General features: G+C 33.3%; 1 protein-coding gene across 1 annotated transcript in view; it reads left to right on the top strand.

Annotated features, from left to right (window-relative positions):
* The window catches only part of LOC119671985 (E3 ubiquitin-protein ligase highwire), a 71,238-nt gene extending 51,678 nt beyond the window's left edge, over window positions 1-19,560 (top strand). Inside the window, exons 21-32 of the mRNA XM_038082926.1 lie at window positions 10,236-10,349; window positions 10,411-10,519; window positions 10,580-13,376; window positions 13,434-13,751; window positions 14,216-14,382; window positions 14,437-15,846; window positions 15,911-16,286; window positions 16,359-17,419; window positions 17,503-17,844; window positions 17,907-18,371; window positions 18,444-18,637; window positions 18,699-19,560. Coding sequence (XP_037938854.1) covers window positions 10,236-10,349; window positions 10,411-10,519; window positions 10,580-13,376; window positions 13,434-13,751; window positions 14,216-14,382; window positions 14,437-15,846; window positions 15,911-16,286; window positions 16,359-17,419; window positions 17,503-17,844; window positions 17,907-18,371; window positions 18,444-18,637; window positions 18,699-19,182 — 7,837 coding nt within the window. The 3' untranslated portion in view covers window positions 19,183-19,560. The remainder of the gene's footprint in view (window positions 1-10,235; window positions 10,350-10,410; window positions 10,520-10,579; window positions 13,377-13,433; window positions 13,752-14,215; window positions 14,383-14,436; window positions 15,847-15,910; window positions 16,287-16,358; window positions 17,420-17,502; window positions 17,845-17,906; window positions 18,372-18,443; window positions 18,638-18,698) is intronic.
* Window positions 19,561-20,008: the final 448 nt, after the last annotated feature.

The raw sequence follows: 20,008 nt of genomic DNA, 5'->3' as shown, positions 1-20,008 counted from the left end.
GCTATTCAATAAATTAACAGTATTGTCGTTCATCTGAACCTACTGATGACACTGGGAGAATTTTTTATGGAATAAAAAGTAACAGTTTATGTATTTATGCTTTTCACTAAGCATTAGTAACTGCATTTTGCCGTATTCCACTTAACTGAGTAACGCATCAGTAATTAAGTAAGTATACCTACTGACAGGTGAGACAGTTAATGGTTTCATATCCACTTATCATAATTATTTTACATAAAACAAATGCGTTAATATACTTAGTTATCAACAGGGCCGCTATAGTTTTGAATGAAACATTTAGTACCGTTCAAATCAATATAAAATACATATTTAAATAAAAATTATTAACTACACTTGAGGCGTGAATGAAATAATCTTACACTACTTAGATAATTCGAATCAAAATGAGACCTATTTCTAACCGTGTGAATAGATTAAATTTTATTCTAGCAGGTATTATTACCGGAAATAGATTCAAAGGTCGGTATATCATAGGAGTGGATATCACCGGACATATGTTAGTCTCAATAGTCAGTGTTTCTTAGGAGTGAATATTACGTCCAATAACTATAGTCTTAGTTTAAGAGTATGCAAAACTTGTTTTTTTATCTAAATTATTTGCATGTTTGTAATCAAAACAGTTAGGAAAATAGGACAATAGGAAATTGACATAAACACTTCATTTAAATCGATACCAAAAAGAAAAAACTTAAGGTTGCTTCTGATGTGATGAGTGATGAAATACAAAAATAAAAGATTTTGATTAATGCAGTAGTGAATGTGTGCGTTTGCTTACATCCTCACTTCATAAATGATTTGATGCACAGAATTTATAAAAATGCTACTGGCAGTTTGCTGCTTGCTACATGACTGCATGATATAAGAATGATCTTTTTACAGCACCCAGTGGTCCCCAGATACATTAACATAAAAGATACACAAAAATAAATGATCAGAATTTTGCATACAAGCAATTTAGCAACAGCAAATACCAAACCGAGAACATAATTTAAGTGAACTGATGTTGAAATACAGCGTTTATGTTTATTTACTGCAACAACAACAACAACAGCATAGTAACAATACTCTAAAGACTTTTATATTTAATTAAACTATAATAAAATTAAGGAGAAAATGTCTACATTTTTATAAAAAATATATGTAAAGAGTAGGAACTCAACTGAACTTGCATAAAAATAAATTAAGCCGAAGTGGTCGGAAATTTATGTTAATTTCACTTACAGATATACTTAATTTAGATACCTACACTAACAAACTAAATATTGTTGTTGTTTGAGATACAAGTATCTTTACATAAAAATGTACATTGTATATTTCTTAAAGAATATATGTGAACTAATTTTTAGTAAAGTTGACGAGTATACATAATCTCTCATTACATGATAACATTACACATATTTTAAATAAATTTTATTATGACATATATGTAGTTATCAAATGGTCCATAGCTAAAAGTATCTGTGATATAAATGCAAACAATATAATTTGTATTGATTCTTTTTGTTATTTATTTAACTAATATTTATTAAAAAAATGTTTAATATTTTATATTTCACAAATATTTTATTATTATTTTTTTAATATCTGAGTTCTTTTTGCTTAAGTTTAAATAAAAAAAACTAATATGATAATAAATAAAATTGCGGTTTCTTTAATATCTTTATGTGTCTTACTACTGAATAAATTAACGATCGTGTATATTACTTCAAGTTTCTTAGTCTAAATCGATTTTGACTAAAATTAAATATTATGTTTCTTACAAGACATGGTTTCGTTTAATGCCATCTCTACTAAATGATGTAAATCGATACTGACAATTGTAAGTTTTCCGAATAATATAAAAAAGCATCAACCTTCTTTCGTATTATGCAATTATCTGCAAATGAATCTAATATTGACATTGATACCTTAAACCTATAAATAGGAAAATTGTGAGGCTCATCAATAATCTTCAACATAATGCTAATAAACTCAATAGATATAGAAGGTCACATTGTCCTCTTATGCTGTCCATAACATAACACTTTTATAGTCGCAATTAAAATATTTCCTCCGTTGAACTAGAAATGAATCACTTTAATTCATTTTTAATATTACATTCTATATTGGCGTTTATTAATTTTAAAACAAGCTGACTAGCCTGAATTTGTATATCCGTAATTCAGAACGATTGTATTCTGCTACTTAAGGATATTAAAAACAACAATTTATAATATTTTATGCACATGAGTTTGTTGTAATAACAATTTTATATAAAATTTTAAAAATTGATATCTACATCTTTTTTTCTATATTTGTCAACGATAAAATTTGATTATTTTTATAATTTTCGTTGGTGTGCAGGTTTTGTAATGCAAAATTTTATGGCATAGTTGGGGGTCTAAACTGATGTAGACTGAATGATTCATTCTATCAACAATTTTTTCTAGAGGTTTCATTAAATTGCTTCTTTCTTATCTCAAGCAAACACTTTGCCATCGAATGGAAAGCAAAGTAAAGAACTACAATACTATTTTTGTTTACAAAATTATCTGAAATATTTGCAAAATGCAAAAAGACTACAACGCAGCGTTAACGGCTCTCCATATCTAAAGCGATTCAAAGACATTGGCGATAAAACAAATGTGGAGAGTGGCAGAATTTTTCTATTTTAAGTAAAAAATTATTTATGCGAGGGCTGGTTTAAATATTTCTGGCCTAATAATAAAAATGCAAATATTTATCATCAAAAATTGTTTTATTGTTTTTCAAAGTATTCTCCAGCCTGATTTATACACTTTTACATGCGCTCAAACCAAATGTTGAAGCACTTTTTTCACTCCGATTGAGACACCTCCACAACATGGTTTTCGAACGCTTCAACAGCATCTTCTGGCGACGAAAATCCTTGACCATGCATTTTTTTCTTGATGTACGTGAATAAAAAGAAGTCATTAGGTGCCAAGTCAGGGCTGTATGGCGGATGACCCATCATTTCGACGTTTTGGCAGGTCAAAAAGGCGCTGGTTTGACCCGATGTGTGAGAGCTCGTGGTATTGGCGTTGCTCAAGCGGAACGGTCGCCACATGACCAGTTTTGCCGAATAAACAGGTGACCATTCGCTTCGAAGTGCTTCTTCCACGAACAACTTTCGTTGGACTTGGCTCGTCTTCGAAGACCCACACGGTCGATTGTTGTTTTGTTTCGGGCTTATACGCACAGTCCCATGATTCGTCACCTGTGACGATCTTATGAACGTCTTTTGAAGCACCGCGAACATATTTTTTCAACATTTCTTTGCACCAATCGACACGAGCCTTTTTTTGAGAGTTTGTGAAAATGTGCGGGATCCAACGAAAACAAACCTCTTTTACGGCCAGGTGTTCATGCAATATCGAATGTATGCTGGTGGGAGAAATGCCCAAAGATGCCTCTATTTCACGGTATGTCACATGACGATCTTGCATTATTAGTTCACGCACGGCATCAATGTTCTCTGACACAATGGCCGCTTTTGGACGACCTTCATGGAATTCGTCGTTGAGCGAGCGTCGGTCACGATTGAATTCATTAAACCAGTGCTATAGGAAAGTGCTTCATCGCCATACAAAGATTTAAGTTCATCAATGCACTCTTGTCCTGATAATCCACGTCAAAAGTTGTGAAAAATGATCGCACGAAAATGTTCACGTATTAATTCCATTTTTTGGCCGACATAAATTTTTTAAGTCTCTGTAAATAAAACAATTCACAATTAAATGACAACACGTTCTGAGTGATGTTATGCTAAAAAATGCCAACCTTTTCAATGGAGATGTCAGATTGCATCTGGCAACACTTAGTATTGCCTAGGCCAGAAATATATATAACAGCCCTCGTATTCTTGTTTATGAAAATAAACTGTGAAAATTTGAACTGGATTTCAAAACTTTTAAAAATTATTTTTAAACACTTCGCATATATGTTATACATGTTCGTTATATACATATGTTATGTTTATAGTTTGGATTAAATATTTATCTATGTCGACTTAAGAGTTATAAAGAATGACGATTAAAACTAGATACTACAACTCATAATATTAAATACTAATTATATTAAATATATTATTATATTCCCTATTTCTGATTAACCACAAGACTTAAATGCATATTGATAGGTCTTCTACTGATTCTACCGGCTAATGCAATGGTAAAGGAATCAACCGTCAGCATTTCTTTAAGAAGGCTCCTCTTATATTATACGGATGTCATTCTATCTTGTGCATATCAATCATTCAGATATACCATATACCACGGAACTTTTAAAATTTCTTAAATGACTATATTTGTAGGTAATGGTTAGTGGATTTCGCTAGTGGATTTTCATTTTAAAAAATCAAAATTATACAAATAATTAAATTATTATATTAAATTTACAACTTAATGTATTATATTTTATTTATTGCAAAATTATGAGAGTACTTATCATTAATAACAAAACAAATTCTTTATATTAGCAAAACAAAAAAATCCAAGAAGTTAAAACTATTGTCGTCGCGTTTTGAATATTAAATAAGTTGAGGTATGTAGAATTGTTAGATTGGAGTCTATAACCTTTTCTAAGAATACATATTTATGGTTTAATAATTCCAATTATATGAATATTATTTTATACATACATTAAGTAAAGAGTAAATGCTGACTTTGAAAAAAAAATGTAGCTGTTAATACTTCTATGAAGCAATGAAAAAAAAATTTATTTACAATGTAGTTATGATTTTGTAATTGTATTATTAAAAGAAAACTAGTTTTAACTAATTATATAATTTATAAATTTCATTATAATTAATTTTACTACGAGAAAATTATTTGACTTGTTCATCTTTCTATTAATATGTGTCTCAATTTAAACACGAAATCTAATTATTCAATTGACGGAACCAAATCCTTTTTAGTCTTCTACTTTTTAGTTTTCTACTTTTTAGTCAACTACTTAACAACAGTTGCTTTAATCGGGATTTTCAAAACACAACTTATATGTTACTATTTGTCGTACTACATGGCAAACTTCCCCTGGACCCCTAGGCTCGAATCTTTTAACAAATTCATATACTTAACAGCTGTTTTTATTGGTCACAGTTTTCATTAATGCGGGACTGACAATTCTTCAGAAAAAGCTTACTTTTACCGCGCATTGTTGGCTTAAGAATGAATAAGTAATGTTTTATGTAAATAATTGTGTTGTATATTGCATTTTCGCTTCTATGGACACAAATGTTAATTTATAATTTAGTGTTTTATTAAAGATTAAAATTTTTTGTTTGCAGACATGACTCATTTTTATATCTCCAATAGCAGTCCTTAGTTTGATATATGTAGATTTACGTATAACCTGAGATATTTAAAATGATAAATTATTTAATTATTATCATTATTAATTATTATCAGTTAATTATATTTCGTAAATAGATTTTGAAGAAATGAACCCTATTATTTGTTGTTGTAATTGCCAGTAGAACGAAAATATTTTTGTGATACTTATCGATCTATTATAAACTAAGGGATATTACTCTTATCACAAAAGTAAAGACATTTCTTTGTAACCCGGCAGAAGCATTACCAATACTTTGTGTCTGAAGCCAATGACTGATAAGAAAATATTATCGGCTTTAGTTCACTTACAGTTTTTATTGCTTATGGATTATTAGTTTCTATCAAAACTAAGGGAACTATGTAATATGTTCACTATTACCAGAACATTAAACAGAACATTAAACATGTAAAAGAATTTTGTAAATAATTAATTTTAAAATAATAAAAATGTTAAAATATAGAAAAGTATATATCTGTATATATATAATACTTTTTATATGTTTACTGTACGTCGTGCACATCATTTAGATATTTTGTCGAGGGATTACATGTGCATTGAATATAAATTTGTCAGACCGCCAGACTTGTTGCCCTCCATAGTGGAGTCCCTTAATCAATCAAAGCTCGTGCTATTACACAGGACATATTCATTTGTATATTTTATGTTATACAATTTTAACTTGTAGAAATCAAGTTTTAATTTAAACGACTTTTTCCATTAACAAGTTATCACTCGATCTAAGCTTATCGAATTTGTAGATTTACTTAAATATTTCATTCAATTTTCTTGTAAATTTAATTATATACATTTTGTATTTCAATTAATTTATAATAATTTAATCAATGAAATTTTTATTCACAAATGCATATGAGTTTCATTCGCTGTATTTCGAACGATAGATTGTTCGCCCATAAGCAAAGTATCCGTTCATGTGAATATAATTGACACTTGAGATTGAGCATCAATTCATTCTATTCAATTATAGTATCTGCTTCGCCAGATGATACGGACGACTTGAACGTATCATTTAAGCAGTGTTCTTGCCGGATGATAAGTACGTGAATAACCCAGTTGCTGAACCAATTGAGAAGATTTTATGCCAAGCGTTAATTAAATTTAAAATTTCTATTTTTATCGATTTCTTAATTTTTTTTTAATAATTTTGGTGCAGGAAGAAGTGTGCGATGGTACATTTCAGGGAAAGTTTATTGCACGAGAAAATGAAATTTCCAACAAGTGACCAAAACAAAAATTCTTTAGTAATACGAATAAATACCAAGAATTTATTTTATGAAAAAATACATTTATTGGTTATAAAAATGATTACTTCAGACGTGGGGAGTATTGTGGCATTTCAGTTTTTTCAATTTATAATTACTATCTTATTTTATAAAAATTATTAAATTTTTATTAATTATTATTTTAAATATTATTGAAGATCTCTAACTCTTATATATCTGAGAAGAGCATCCTTATAACAATTGTTTAGAAGATTGACCTTGGTCAATACACACAATTCCTTGAGTTGTGTAATGTTTATAAAAGGAGTGGATTCATATACACGCACATACATGTGATATACTATTATATAGATAAATATGTTAAAGTGCGAGACTTTAACCAGCCAACATCTCCTCTGTTCACATGATGGTAACGTCTTGTCGGCTATTTCGTCCGTGGATCGTCATAAGCATTAATTCTCAATCTGTCAGTTTGTTAACAGTGTTCTTTGTCATTCGGTTATATTGTCCACTTTACAAACACATTCAATAGTTTACAATTCAGTCCATACTTTAGTCGCTAATTTGTTGACTACGTTCTATTTTTGAAGTGAATCAAATATTTCTTGTGTCAAGCTTGCAATACTTATTGGCGCCCGAAAATAAGCGTCATCTTTGCTCTTTCCACATTAAACATATACACATCTAAAAAAGAACTATTCTTCATTAAACTGTATTTGCTCTTGACGAAAAAGATAGAAATATTTGCTTGCCTAATTTGGTTTGGTTGTGCCTCCACCGCTTAACTACTTGGATGCATACATGCAGTATAATTATTCTTGTCTAGTGCTATAGCTGTCGCAGACTTAATCGAAAAGGGGCCAATGTCCGATAATGCAGTTTTTTTTCTGTGTCCCCCTTTTTGGTATTTTTTGTATATATTATTTATTTTATTTTATCTTTTCACTTCGAATTGTTGTTTTTATGTATCTGGTGCTCTTAGAATCAAGTACGCTATTGTTTGATACCAAAGTCAAACTATCCGTTGTGGTTTCCCCTTTTTATAATTTTTTTTAGTTTTTTACATAACCATTTCAATTCATTCCCAAAAGCCACACTGCTGCGCGCTCTATTTAACTCGCCGGCAGTTTCAGTTCGGCATGGTGAATCTATCTGCATATTTAAAGATGGGGCACAGGTAACGTTAAACTTCAATTTAATTTTCAATATTTTTTTTTAATTTTTGTATATTGTTTTGTTTTTTTTTTAAGTGCGGCGCAGTTATTTTTCTGACGTTGTGTCATATAAAGTCAGTGTCAGGTTGATGGTCAATTTGAGCGCATTTATGAGAAGTCGTCTTTGATTCTTGCTTGCCTCTTTCTTTGCGTTAAATTCAGTTCATTTAATTGCCCAGTTCAGAAATTCATAAAAATGGTTGATCTGCTGGTAGCAGGCGCAGCATTCTGTTTAGAAAAATAAAAACAATTTTTGATCTGATAAGGAAATCTCATAAGAATCATTACAAACAAAAATCTTCACTCAAGTCAATGAGCAATGTTTTCAATTTTACTGCTCACTCTCTTTTTCGCCCTCCTAATTTTTTACTCTATCATCAAAGCACGATCATTCAAAATAATCCTACTCATCAAATTAGCAACCCAGCATTATATTATAATTATATTAGATTGTAAAACCTAATTTTTTTTTAAATTCTCCTAAATAAAAAATTCAATTACTACATCACATTGTCTTTGACTTCCAAAAATATAAATTATATTGCAACGACCCCTGGACAACGGCTAAGTATACCTCAGCGTTATCAACGAACGAAAACGTGCCGTTACAGTAATTACATTTCAAATTAAAAAATTATTTACGTGCTAAGATATATTTCTTTACTTTCTGCCATTACATTTTTTACATCACATTCCATAGATCTGGTAAACATTCTTTCTTTCCTTTGAAAAATAATGTTTTCTAAAAGACTCTAAAATTATCTTCGCTAATTTCACCATTTATGGATCGTCATCAGACAAGTAACTAAAAAATCTCTTCCATCATGGATTACAAAACTTAAGTTGGTTAAAAGCTACGAAACTCTGCTAATTAACTTAACTCATATATATTAAGTAATCTTTTAAAATATGGGTACAGAGAGAGAAGATTTAAAGCTTTTTATGAGATAGCCTCTTCGTAAATAGCATTACTATCTTAAACCATTTAGAAGAAATTTTTGTAAAATCTTTGTTTGTTGCTTAAGCACTAACGTAATCCAAAAAGCTAATTTAACTAATAGAAATATTCATATGTGTGTTTGTTTATTTAAGTCTAAATGTACTACTGAAAACTACCTTAACTGCAAAAGCTCCTGTTAACTGTCATCTATCAATGATGAGTTCCAAGAATGCAATCACTTGTAGAATTTGTGAAATGCAAAGTTAAACAATCACAAAACTTACTTGTTTGTGTCGTACGGTTATTTCGAAATAATTCCAGCACATACATATATCCAAAATTTGGATAGTTCAACCAAAAGTGTTCCCTTGGAAATGTTCTAAATTTTCTAAAAGGATTACACAATAGATCTTGATAGCGATATAATATTGCCCCTTAGAATAAAATGTAATGATAAGATATCATTGAAAAACTTTTCTAATTAAATAAAAGTTTGAAAGCATATAATACACCAAATTATATACATATGTTTGGATTGTCAAGAGCTCGAAAATTGAGACAACTTATTTTGATATACAAGTACCTATATGTACTTTTAAATGTACAGTATGTTATGTGTTTGTTTACTTTCGATCATAGCTAAAATCCATTTAAATTTCATAATAAAATCTTATCATTCGTTCTTCTCTTCGAACGTTTACTTTGTTATTATTTGTCGGAGTGATAAGCATTTTCCAATATTTTCCACTTGTTTGCCATTTTTATTGATTTGCCTTTCTTTGTTCCTAATAAATTTGGTTGCCATGTGAATTTGCCTACTCGTAACGTCTCCAAGTTTCCATTGTCCGTGCACGTTTCTAAATTCTTGCATGTACATTCGTCTGTGCATAATTGGAAATTGGAGTACTGTCGAGCATTAGTGAAAAAAAACAGTCCATCATAAAAATGTTCTGTTACGTTAGGTCATGCTTATTAATTGGCCTATGTTTGCTGCCCATAGCTTGTGAACTTGTTTAACGGATAGATTCTACCAGCGGAGAGGTCCATTGTTCTTTAATGATTTGAACGTTGCCTTACATAAAAGCGATTCGTATTAAATGCAATGAACAGCGAAGAACTCTTTGCTCTTCCATTGGCCTGTCGGCGGTCTTTCTATTTGCCCATGTGCCTATGTGCCTATCTGTCTAAAGTATGCCTTGTCCGTTTGTGTTTATTATTCTTTTACATAAGGCACTGCATGAATTATAATTAATTCATGATTATTTATTCAGTAGAAATGCGTTTGTTTTATATGTCAACGTTCAACTTGACTTGTACGTGATCTTTTTTTTTAACAACAGGTTAAAACCATTTTAGGGTGAGCCGTTGCTGCGTATCTAATAGCATTGCTATCTGCAAGTTCACAGCACACATATTTTGACTTTATTTTATTGTTTAATTATTATCTCATGATTTTTGATTTTTCTTAATATTACTATATTTCAGTTCACAATCCAATGAACGTCAATTTTTGAAAGATTTTATAAGTGGCGCACCCGGTTCATCTGGCAGTCGTTTAGCTGCATGGTTGCAACCAGAATCGCGTTTAGATCCTAACAAGTAAGTTGTTTTATTTAGTTAAAATTTTTAATGAATTAAATAACTTAATCATTTCTTACAGGTGTGAATTAAATACGATAACAGAGTCCTTGCGTTATGGGTGGCCAACCCAGGTAACGGTTACCATTCGGGATCAGTACGGTGATGCAGTTTTAGTACCAGAATTAAAAGTATGAAATGATGCATAATAGAAATAATATTATTATCAGCACAATTTACCATATATTTAGGTTGAAATCAAAGCAATACCCACTGGATCTATAGGTAATGGTAATATTAAAATGCGTCGTGCTTCTTGCACAGATAATACTTCTTTTGGAGGTTTAGCACCACCACCTCGTTTTAATTATGAACCAACAATTAAGGAAAAAATGTGTTTCAAGGCCATAACTTTTATGAAGCCCTACAGTAATTACTCCTTTGAAGAACTACGTTTCTGTAGTCCTATACAGACCCGTATAACAGAAACATTGTACGCACAAGACATGGAGGATGGCACATTCAGTGTACATTGGACACCCAACTCTGTTGGTAGTTACTGTCTTACGGTAACAATAGATGGAATTTTGTTAGAAGAAGTGTATCGCGTTGAAGTTAAAGAAGGCGGTCTTCCTCCCCCTTCTCACAAACATACCATAAAAAAACCGCAGCCACCCAATAAATTACGAAAGTTTTTTTCTAAAAACACCGCTGGCTTGCGTATACGTTCACATCCTACTCTGCAGTCTGAGCAAGTGGGTATCATTGCTTTGAATGGCGTCATATCTTTTATTGATGAAATTGAGAATGATGATGGTATTTGGTTGCGTCTTTCAACTGAATCGATACGCCAGCATTGTACTATGGGTTGGTATCCTACAGAAGCTTGGTGCTTGCAATACAATCAACATTTGGGGAAAACTCTGCTTCATCCCGTTATCGAACAAAATTCAACAACCAACTCTTCTTCAAACAGTAGTAGCGGTAGTAATAAGTCACTTTCAAAACCACGTCATAAAGCTTTATTGGATAATATTGAGTCACCTGTTTCTCCAGCGTTATTGGACTCGCCATCAAAGCCAAAATCTACTTCGCCAAGTAAAAAAATATTTGACTTCTCACATTCTCGATTTACTCCACCAAAATCTACAGATAGCCAACCATCCTCAACAAATCCATTTTTATTTCCAAACCCTGACAGTCTGGAAAAATCTGAGACTGATTCCAGCATGAATGAAAGCGATATAAACAAAGTTTTCGATTTGGAAAGTTCATCTACTTGCAGTGATCCGCATTCACAAATCCAGCAACAACAAAGTCAAAGCCACAGTGAGTCACATGGCGATCTTTTATCTTTACAGGCCTTCCAAAGTACAAGTCCTTCTAATATTGGTTCAGCAATAGCTGGAGTAGTTGGTGGTGGGGCAAGTAAACTGCAGGCTCTTCAGAAATGGTTTAAAGGAGATTCAGAAGGTGGAAGCATTACTCAAGGAAGTACTATAAGCAGTCCCAGTAGAGAGCATTCATCTAAACGTACCGATGTGACTGAGATTGCATCAGTATCGGTACGCGAATTGGTTCGAGCTATGGGAGGACAGGAGCTCCGCAGTAATGGAAACAATGGATGCCAAATATCGCGTTCAAGTCCTGTCCAAATACCACCGGTAAATAAAAATACTGATTTAATAAGCACTTCGACAAAATCAAATGATGTACCGGAAAGCACTGCTATAGTTACTACTGATTCCAGCCCTACATCGAAAAGTTTTAATGATGAAATAACGGAAATAACAGCACCAGGTTTTGATATTGCAAATATACGTAAAACTAATTTTACACCAAGCCAAACAGCTGCATTACTCTCTACTCCAAAGCATACCCCTCGAAAAACTGTAGTGAAAAATGCGAACTCCCAATCAATACCCAATGCCTCTGCTGTTAAGGAATCGGACTTAACACAGTTGGAAGAAGAAATGAGCCTACTACAAATAACAACAACAACTGGCACAGATGGCACAACAACTGTACAAGATCAGATAACTTTTGGAGATACCAAAAATGCTAGTATCACAGCTAGCACTGATAATTCAAGTCCGCCCATTTGGCCAGCTTCGCTGAACACCAATAATTCATTTCAACAAAATGCTACCAAGCCTGTGACAAACAAGCGCACTACGATAGGACCAATAAAACGTGCAATGCCTCCTTCGTTAGCTGAAAGTATACGTGCGGTTTTCGCAGCATTTCTTTGGCACGAAGGTATTGTACACGATGCAATGGCATGTGCAAGTTTTCTCAAATTTCATCCGTCATTGCCAAAAGAGGGTGCCACTGTAGTGACAAGAAGAGACAATTCTGACTCTAAAATACAACTCTCACGTGAACAGAAAGCTCAACAAAGACACTCAGTAGAAGTTGCCAATGCCGGTAACTACCTGAACATACGTCCTTCAACACTAGAAACACTAACAAAGAGTGGAAACTCATCTATTAACAATCGTAAATATCGGAAAAATCTAACTAGTGATTATGGAGAAGGTTGTGAAAAGCAAATGTTGCATGCATTACCAGAAATAGTAACTGTTTTGCCACCAGCTTTACGTTGTCTAGTATTTTTGTGGGAGCAGATTTGTGCGAGTTGTGTACAGATTGTTCAGTCTAACACATTAGAACGCCAAAAAATGAATTCGCCTAATCGGGATGGAAATATGGAGGCTAAAGAAAAACTTGAAATTGGCGAAAAGGAAACAAAGAAGATCAAAAGAAAGAAGAAAGAAGACGGTTCATGGTGTGAAATTTGTGAAGTTTTCTTACCAATTCCAGTAACATACCATATGCGAATCGTGCATCCTGGTTGTGGAAAGTCAGCAAAAGGTAAAGGTTACAATTCAGTAGGAATATTTTGCGAAGGTTGGGCAGGTAATTGTGGGGAAGGCGGAAAGGGCGCATCAAGTTGGTTTTTGATGTGCGACAATTGTCGTGAGAAATATGTTTCAACGAATAAGAATACAAATAACGTAAACAACACACCCAATGTTGGAGTTTCTGGTATCTGCTTTTCATTGTATTAAATCTATAATTGTTTACAGTATTGATATCTTTCAGGTTTAGCTAGTGACATCAATATATTCGGTGTAAAGTCCACAACTCTTATAGCAAACTCAGAAGTCTACACAACAATGCGCGAAAATGCTACCTTTCTTTTGGAACTATCTTCAAGTGCAGCTTCTTTACCCAACAGTTTAGCAGCAAGTGGACCAAATAACTTGCTTAGTTCTTCAAGTAAACGCTCTCCTCAACAGATGCCTGTTGTTATTGAGCATCAACACTTTAACATGTGCGATTTGAATAAGCCGAGTACGAGCCGGGGAGACTCGGCGAGGAACAATCGCGTTAGTTTAAGAATGGGTGCCAAATTTTCAAGTAATAGTAATAGTAATAGTAATAGTAATAGTAATAGTAATAGTAATAGTAATAGTAATAGTAATAGTAATAGTAATAGTAATAGTAATAGTAATAGTAATAGTAATAGTAATAGTAATAGTAATAGTAATAGTAATAGTAATAGCAATAGTAATAGTAATAGTAAAGTAGTAATAATATAAATAGTAATAGTAATAGTAATAGTAATAGTAATAGTAATAGTAATAGTAATAGTAATAGTAATAGTAATAGTAATAGTAATAGTAATAGTAATAGTAATAGTAATAGTAATAGTAATAGTAATAGTAATAGTAATAGTAATAGTAATAGTAATAGTAATAGTAATAGTAATAGTAATAGTAATAGTAATAGTAATAGTAATAGTAATAGTAATAGTAATAGTAATAGTAATAGTAATGAATGGTTTTATAGTTTTCCTTTAATAAAATTATTAAATATTTCAGACTCAACGCCTTTTCGTAAAAGTTTTATAGGTGCAGCAACATCACCTGATCAAGCTTGGTTGCCACCTGAAACTTTCGCATGTTTGGAGTCATTAGCTGCAGTAAATAATGAGGATTTACCATATGAAATGTTTGGAGTAAACACAACCGAAGGTGCTTTCGATAGGGTATGATCAATAACTATAAGTAATAATTGTATATATTAAAAATGATTTTTTTAGCCTCTCTCTGAAATCTCATATGAATCATGCGATCCAAGTAATTATGAGATGATGACCGGCTCTATGACAACGCAGTCGGGTGCAACATGTACAACTCAATCGAAATTTCATCGCAGTTTTTCAATGGGTCAAGGTTGGGCCATAGCACAACAGCAGACTAACTTTAACCTCAAGGGGTATTCGGGTGCAGTTGATGAAAATCAACAACCAAAAGTGGTATTCAGACGTCGTAATAATTCTACAAGTGAAGGTGACGGGTCTCTACTTATCTGCTATCCTTCTGAAAATTTACGAAGACTGGTCCCCGAAAATCTTTTAACGACGTCTGTAATGCATGTAGCAGCACAACGTGTGGCAGCTGCTGCGAATTTAACTGCTGGTGATAGCAATGATGTTAAATGTCATAATGCCAATGACCATCAAAGTAATGATGTCAACGTAAAAAAAGATCAGAAGCAAAGCTTACCCACAGCGCCTTTAGATGGAAATGCTAAAGATTTTGTGTTTCCCAGCAATACGCTTTCGAATGATAAAGAACAACATAGCCCGGCGGAAGGTGAGGTGTCAGCCCAAGTAAGTGTTTTACTTGGCAGGCCAGCAATGGCTTTCATCATGCAAAAACATGATCTGGAAAAGCTGAAGTTTGCTATGAAAAGAAGTTTGCGTATTGCTACGTGTAGAATTTATTCACTTCAAGCACTTAACTGGTTAATACGGTCAGTGACTCAGAGTGTGTGTTTGCATGATTTGATGTGGTGGTTCGTGAGTTCGCTTAATGTATCAACCACTGAAATGGTCGATGGAAAATATGATGAATCTGAGCCTGCCTTAGAACATCCTATATCCTATACGCAAATCAGTGGTAGACTTTCCCATATGATCACACAGAGCTTACATGTATTTTTACAATCTGTGGCTGATTTAACTTTGTATTTACCAATGGGGTCACCACTGCAACGTATCGCTATACAGTGTTTCGGAATACGTTTCAGGCAGACAGACCATCAATTCTTACACAGCTCTCATGTATTTGGAAATATATCGAAAATTCTGTCTAAATCTGATGAACAAAATGATGCACTTGCAGTTTCAACTATGGCAACTGGTGGTGACGGCACTATAGGTCATGACACTGAACATAATCTTCAGTGTGTAGGGAGCAATAATGGCACCACAGGAAGTGCTGGTGCAAAAATAGTTCAATATACTGATCTTAATGGCGTGTTTGAAATTACAGTCTCATCTCGTCAAGCTATGGCAGAATCGCTAACAGATAACTCGACAGAAACATTTTGGGAAAGCGACGAAGAAGACCGAAATAAGTGTAAAATAATTGAAATATCGATGAACAAGTTTACTTATGCTTGTAAAATGGTATTGGTGCATATTGATAACAGTCGAGATATACAAGTAATTATAGTATATGATATATAATATAGGCATTAACTGGATTTTTATTTCTATTTAATCACAGAACAAAGTGCTTAATGTTGTATTCTATGCTGGCCAATCACTGGGCGACACAAACCTTATTAAATCTGTCGATGTAGATCAAAAAGCATGTGCTTGGATTTCGGCTAAAATATCCGATGATAGCTATACGCATTTTAGGTTGGAGTTCCATGGACCAGAAAACACATTAAGAGTGCGGCAAATAAAACTGTTGGGGTTACCAATTGCAATGAATAGTATTGACGAAGAGTTGGGTAAAGACTACTTTGGTGTGAATAGTTCAGCAAATACTGCTCACGTGCATTCTTTGAAATCAAATCTAAAATTAGCAAATGCTACACGCATACAGCAGCAAATATGTGAAGCGGAAACATTACGTGTTTTCCGCTTGATTACAGGTAAACAATGATTTTAACAATAAATGTTACGGAAGGCTATTATTTTTTTTTTCATTCACTTAATAATTTTAGGTCAAGTCTTTGGAAAGCTCATAAGCACTGCTGCCATCGACGTTAATAAGTTAGATGAAAGTCGGCAACAATCTGTGCTTGGCATGGATAGCAGTGGTAATTCAATTCTTGCAGATTCTTTAGATTTACGTGAACATATGGTGGGAATTCTTTTCTCCCGAAGCAAACTGTCACACCTGCAGAAGCAAGTTATAGTACATATTGTACACGCTATAAGAAAAGAGGCGCAACGAGCAAAAGAAGATTGGGAAATTGTGAACTTAGCCAATAGTTTTAAAGACACCCAAATTAATACAGCTTCTGCAACATCTAATGGTGAATCCAAAAGTGAAAGTAGCTCGGAACGTTACCGCGCCCCAGATACTTACTGTTTTGAAATGCTTAGTATGGTCCTCGCATTATCGGGCAGTGTCGTAGGACGTTCTTATTTATCATATCAGCATGGGCTACTAAAGGATCTGCTCAGTTTATTGCACACTGGTAGCGACCGTGTGCAAAGACAAGTTACAGCACTACTACGTCGTATATTACCAGAAATATCACCAGATAGCTTTGCAGAAATACTAGGTGTGCAACGGTTACCACCCACAGATTACAATATTGTGCATCAAAGTTCATTAGATTTCGACATGAATCGCTTAGGATTATTAGATATATTTTTATCTGTAATTGCAAAATCATTACAATTACAAGTCAAAGTAAAGACTACTACAGCAAAATCTAATCTTGAAAAGACACCCTCTTTTATACGTTTGTGTAACTCTTTGGATTTGTCTGTTCATCTCTTAAAGCAAACTTCAAAATCTGGAACTGATGAAATCAATTTAGCGTCAACTGACACACGTGATTATTTAAGAGCTCATCCATTTCGTTTTGATCACACTACTACAACAAACATAGGACAGCAATCAGATACTGCTGATTTTAGTTACAATCGTTTTAATCTCAAAAATTCACGAAAAGAACCAAAAAAAAATTTAAATCAACGTTGGTTTTTAAATGGGGTCATATCTACCAAGCAAGCGGAGAGTATTATAAACTTGATAAGGGATTTGGTTAGTGTAAGTAGCTAAACGAATAGAGAAACCTTTATTAACTAATTAGATTACAAAAATTAACAACACATACGTTTTTGAAACATTAGGGTAAGCTAAGTGAAAAATGGTCACAAATTACGAAAGCAGCTATTGCGGAATCTGTTCTGAACTTAACTCGCTTAGATGAGGTATTCCGAAGCCCGGAGAATGGTATCAAGACAGCCACACTTTGGCTGGCCCTTGCAAGTTTGTGTGTACTGGATCGAGATCATGTGGAAAAGCTTTCCTCTGGACAGTGGTCTAAAGTTTCAGATACTAGACCAATGTGCAACAACCATGATGATGGTGAAACATCTGCTATTATACAATGCGAGACTTGTGGCTCGCTCTGTGGCGACTGCGATAGATTTTTACATTTGAACCGCAAGACACGCACTCATAAGAGAACCGTAAGCAAATAAATAATAAAAATATACAATTCAATTGGATTTGAATTATGGTTAATAAATAGGTATGTAAAGAAGAGGAAGAAGCAATTCGTGTGGAATTGCATGAATCTTGCGGCCGCACCAAATTATTTTGGCTATTGGCATTAGCGGACTCAAAAACTCTCAAGGCAATGGTGGAATTTAGAGATGGTAGTCATACAATTATATCTGGACCACAAGAAGCTGTAGGGCGTTGTCGATTTTGTGGTGTTAGAGGAAATTCTGGTTTGTTGGCATATGGTAATGTATGCGCCGATGCACAGTGTCAAGAATATGCGAGTAGCTCATGCATGAAAACGAAACCTTGTGGACATGCTTGTGGCGGAATTAAAAATGAGAAGAAATGCCTGCCCTGCTTACAGCATGTCTGCCACGCAGAAGAAAATCGAATTGCTGAGGAGTTGCAGGAACCCAAACTAACGCAGGATGCAGACGATATGTGCATGATATGTTTTGTAGAAGCATTGTCTTGTGCACCATCAATACACGTAATTCAAAAATAAATAAAATTTTTAAAAAATAAAATAATTAATTTGGCATCTTTATTGGTTACTTTTCAGCTCGATTGTGGTCATGTGTTTCACTTTCACTGCTGCAAGGCGGTGCTCGAAAAACGTTGGTCAGGTTCACGAATTACTTTCGGTTTTTCACTTTGTCCTATTTGCAAAGCGGATATTCAGCATACACTTTTGGCGGATATACTAGCACCAATTAATGCATTAAAGCAGGATGTGAAGCGCAAAGCAATTATGCGGTAATGTAGACTAAATACTTAAGAAGAAATGTTTTTATTATGCTTTAACTTTAATCTGTAGACTTAAATATGAAGGCGTTGTTAAAGAAACCGATTCCAAAGATGTAACCAATCTGGCCATGGATCGGTATGCTTATTATGTTTGTTTCAAATGTCAAAAGGCTTATTATGGTGGCGAAGCGCGCTGCGATGTAGAAGTGGGTGAAAAGTTCAATCCTGAGGAACTTGTGTGTGGTGGCTGTTCGGATGTTGCACGCGCACAGATGTGCCTCAAGCATGGTACAGACTTCTTGGAGTATAAATGTCGTTATTGCTGTTCGGTGGCGGTATTTTTTTGTTTTGGCACAACGCACTTCTGCGATACTTGTCATGATGATTTTCAACGATTAACGAACATACCCAAAAATAAGTTACCACAGTGTCCAGCTGGACCAAAGGCAAAACAACTTTTAGGCGATGAATGTCCTTTGCACGTTATACATCCACCTACTGGTGAAGAATTCGCATTAGGATGTGGTGTGTGCCGTAACGCCCAAACATTTTAGCATGATGCTTACTACCTTGATGTAGACGAGTTGGTGGAAGTAAAACTATTCAATTTAGATAACGAGAAGTGTCTACGATATAGTTATACTGATAACGAAAGTTGTTAGATTGCAAGAAAGAAAATTAAAGCAAATCTATTGTCACTGATGCTGGTGGTGAACTATTTACTTTTTATTTTTAATGTACTTACATCATATATATGTGTCTATGTCTTCTAAATACTCGTAGAATACTCACAGTTTTTATCAAATACTCAATAGAAAAATATTCCTATTGCAATATTTACCTAATCAAACTCATCAATAACAAGTTTTAGTTATAGTACGTTTTCACTTATACATTTAAATAATTAATAAAAATAATTTAAGTACTTTAAGTACGAAGTACACAACCATAGTAATTGGCTTTTATTGAGAAGAAGATGAAACTTATTATAAGTTGAGATGTTAATAGCAAGCAAATTAATGAATATTGAATATCGGATGAATAAATGCTTGCGCCCAAAGCCGAGTGATGGCAAGTATGTAAGCTGAGTGATTCGTTCAGAATGTCTAATGCACATTGATGAAAGTGTATAGGACAGGCGGTATCTTCTTTAATGCATTAAAAATATTATGTTTACAAATAATTATTTTTATTTTCTTCAAATTTAAATCAAAAACTGAAAATATAATATTAGGTTGTTTTATTTTTTGCTTGTCTTCGTTAACATCCAGGTCAAAATTTTATAAAATAAAACGTTGGAACTTTGATGTTGCTTTCATGAGTTTATTTTTAAAATATTTTTGTTTAAGTAAATAAAAAATTAAAAAGTTATATTTAAAA

Source organism: Teleopsis dalmanni, chromosome 1, assembly GCF_002237135.1.
Source record: "Teleopsis dalmanni isolate 2A chromosome 1, ASM223713v2, whole genome shotgun sequence".
Taxonomy (NCBI): Eukaryota; Metazoa; Arthropoda; class Insecta; order Diptera; family Diopsidae; genus Teleopsis; species Teleopsis dalmanni.
Note: the sequence above shows the minus strand (reverse complement) of the source record. Positions and strands in the feature narration are given on the sequence as shown.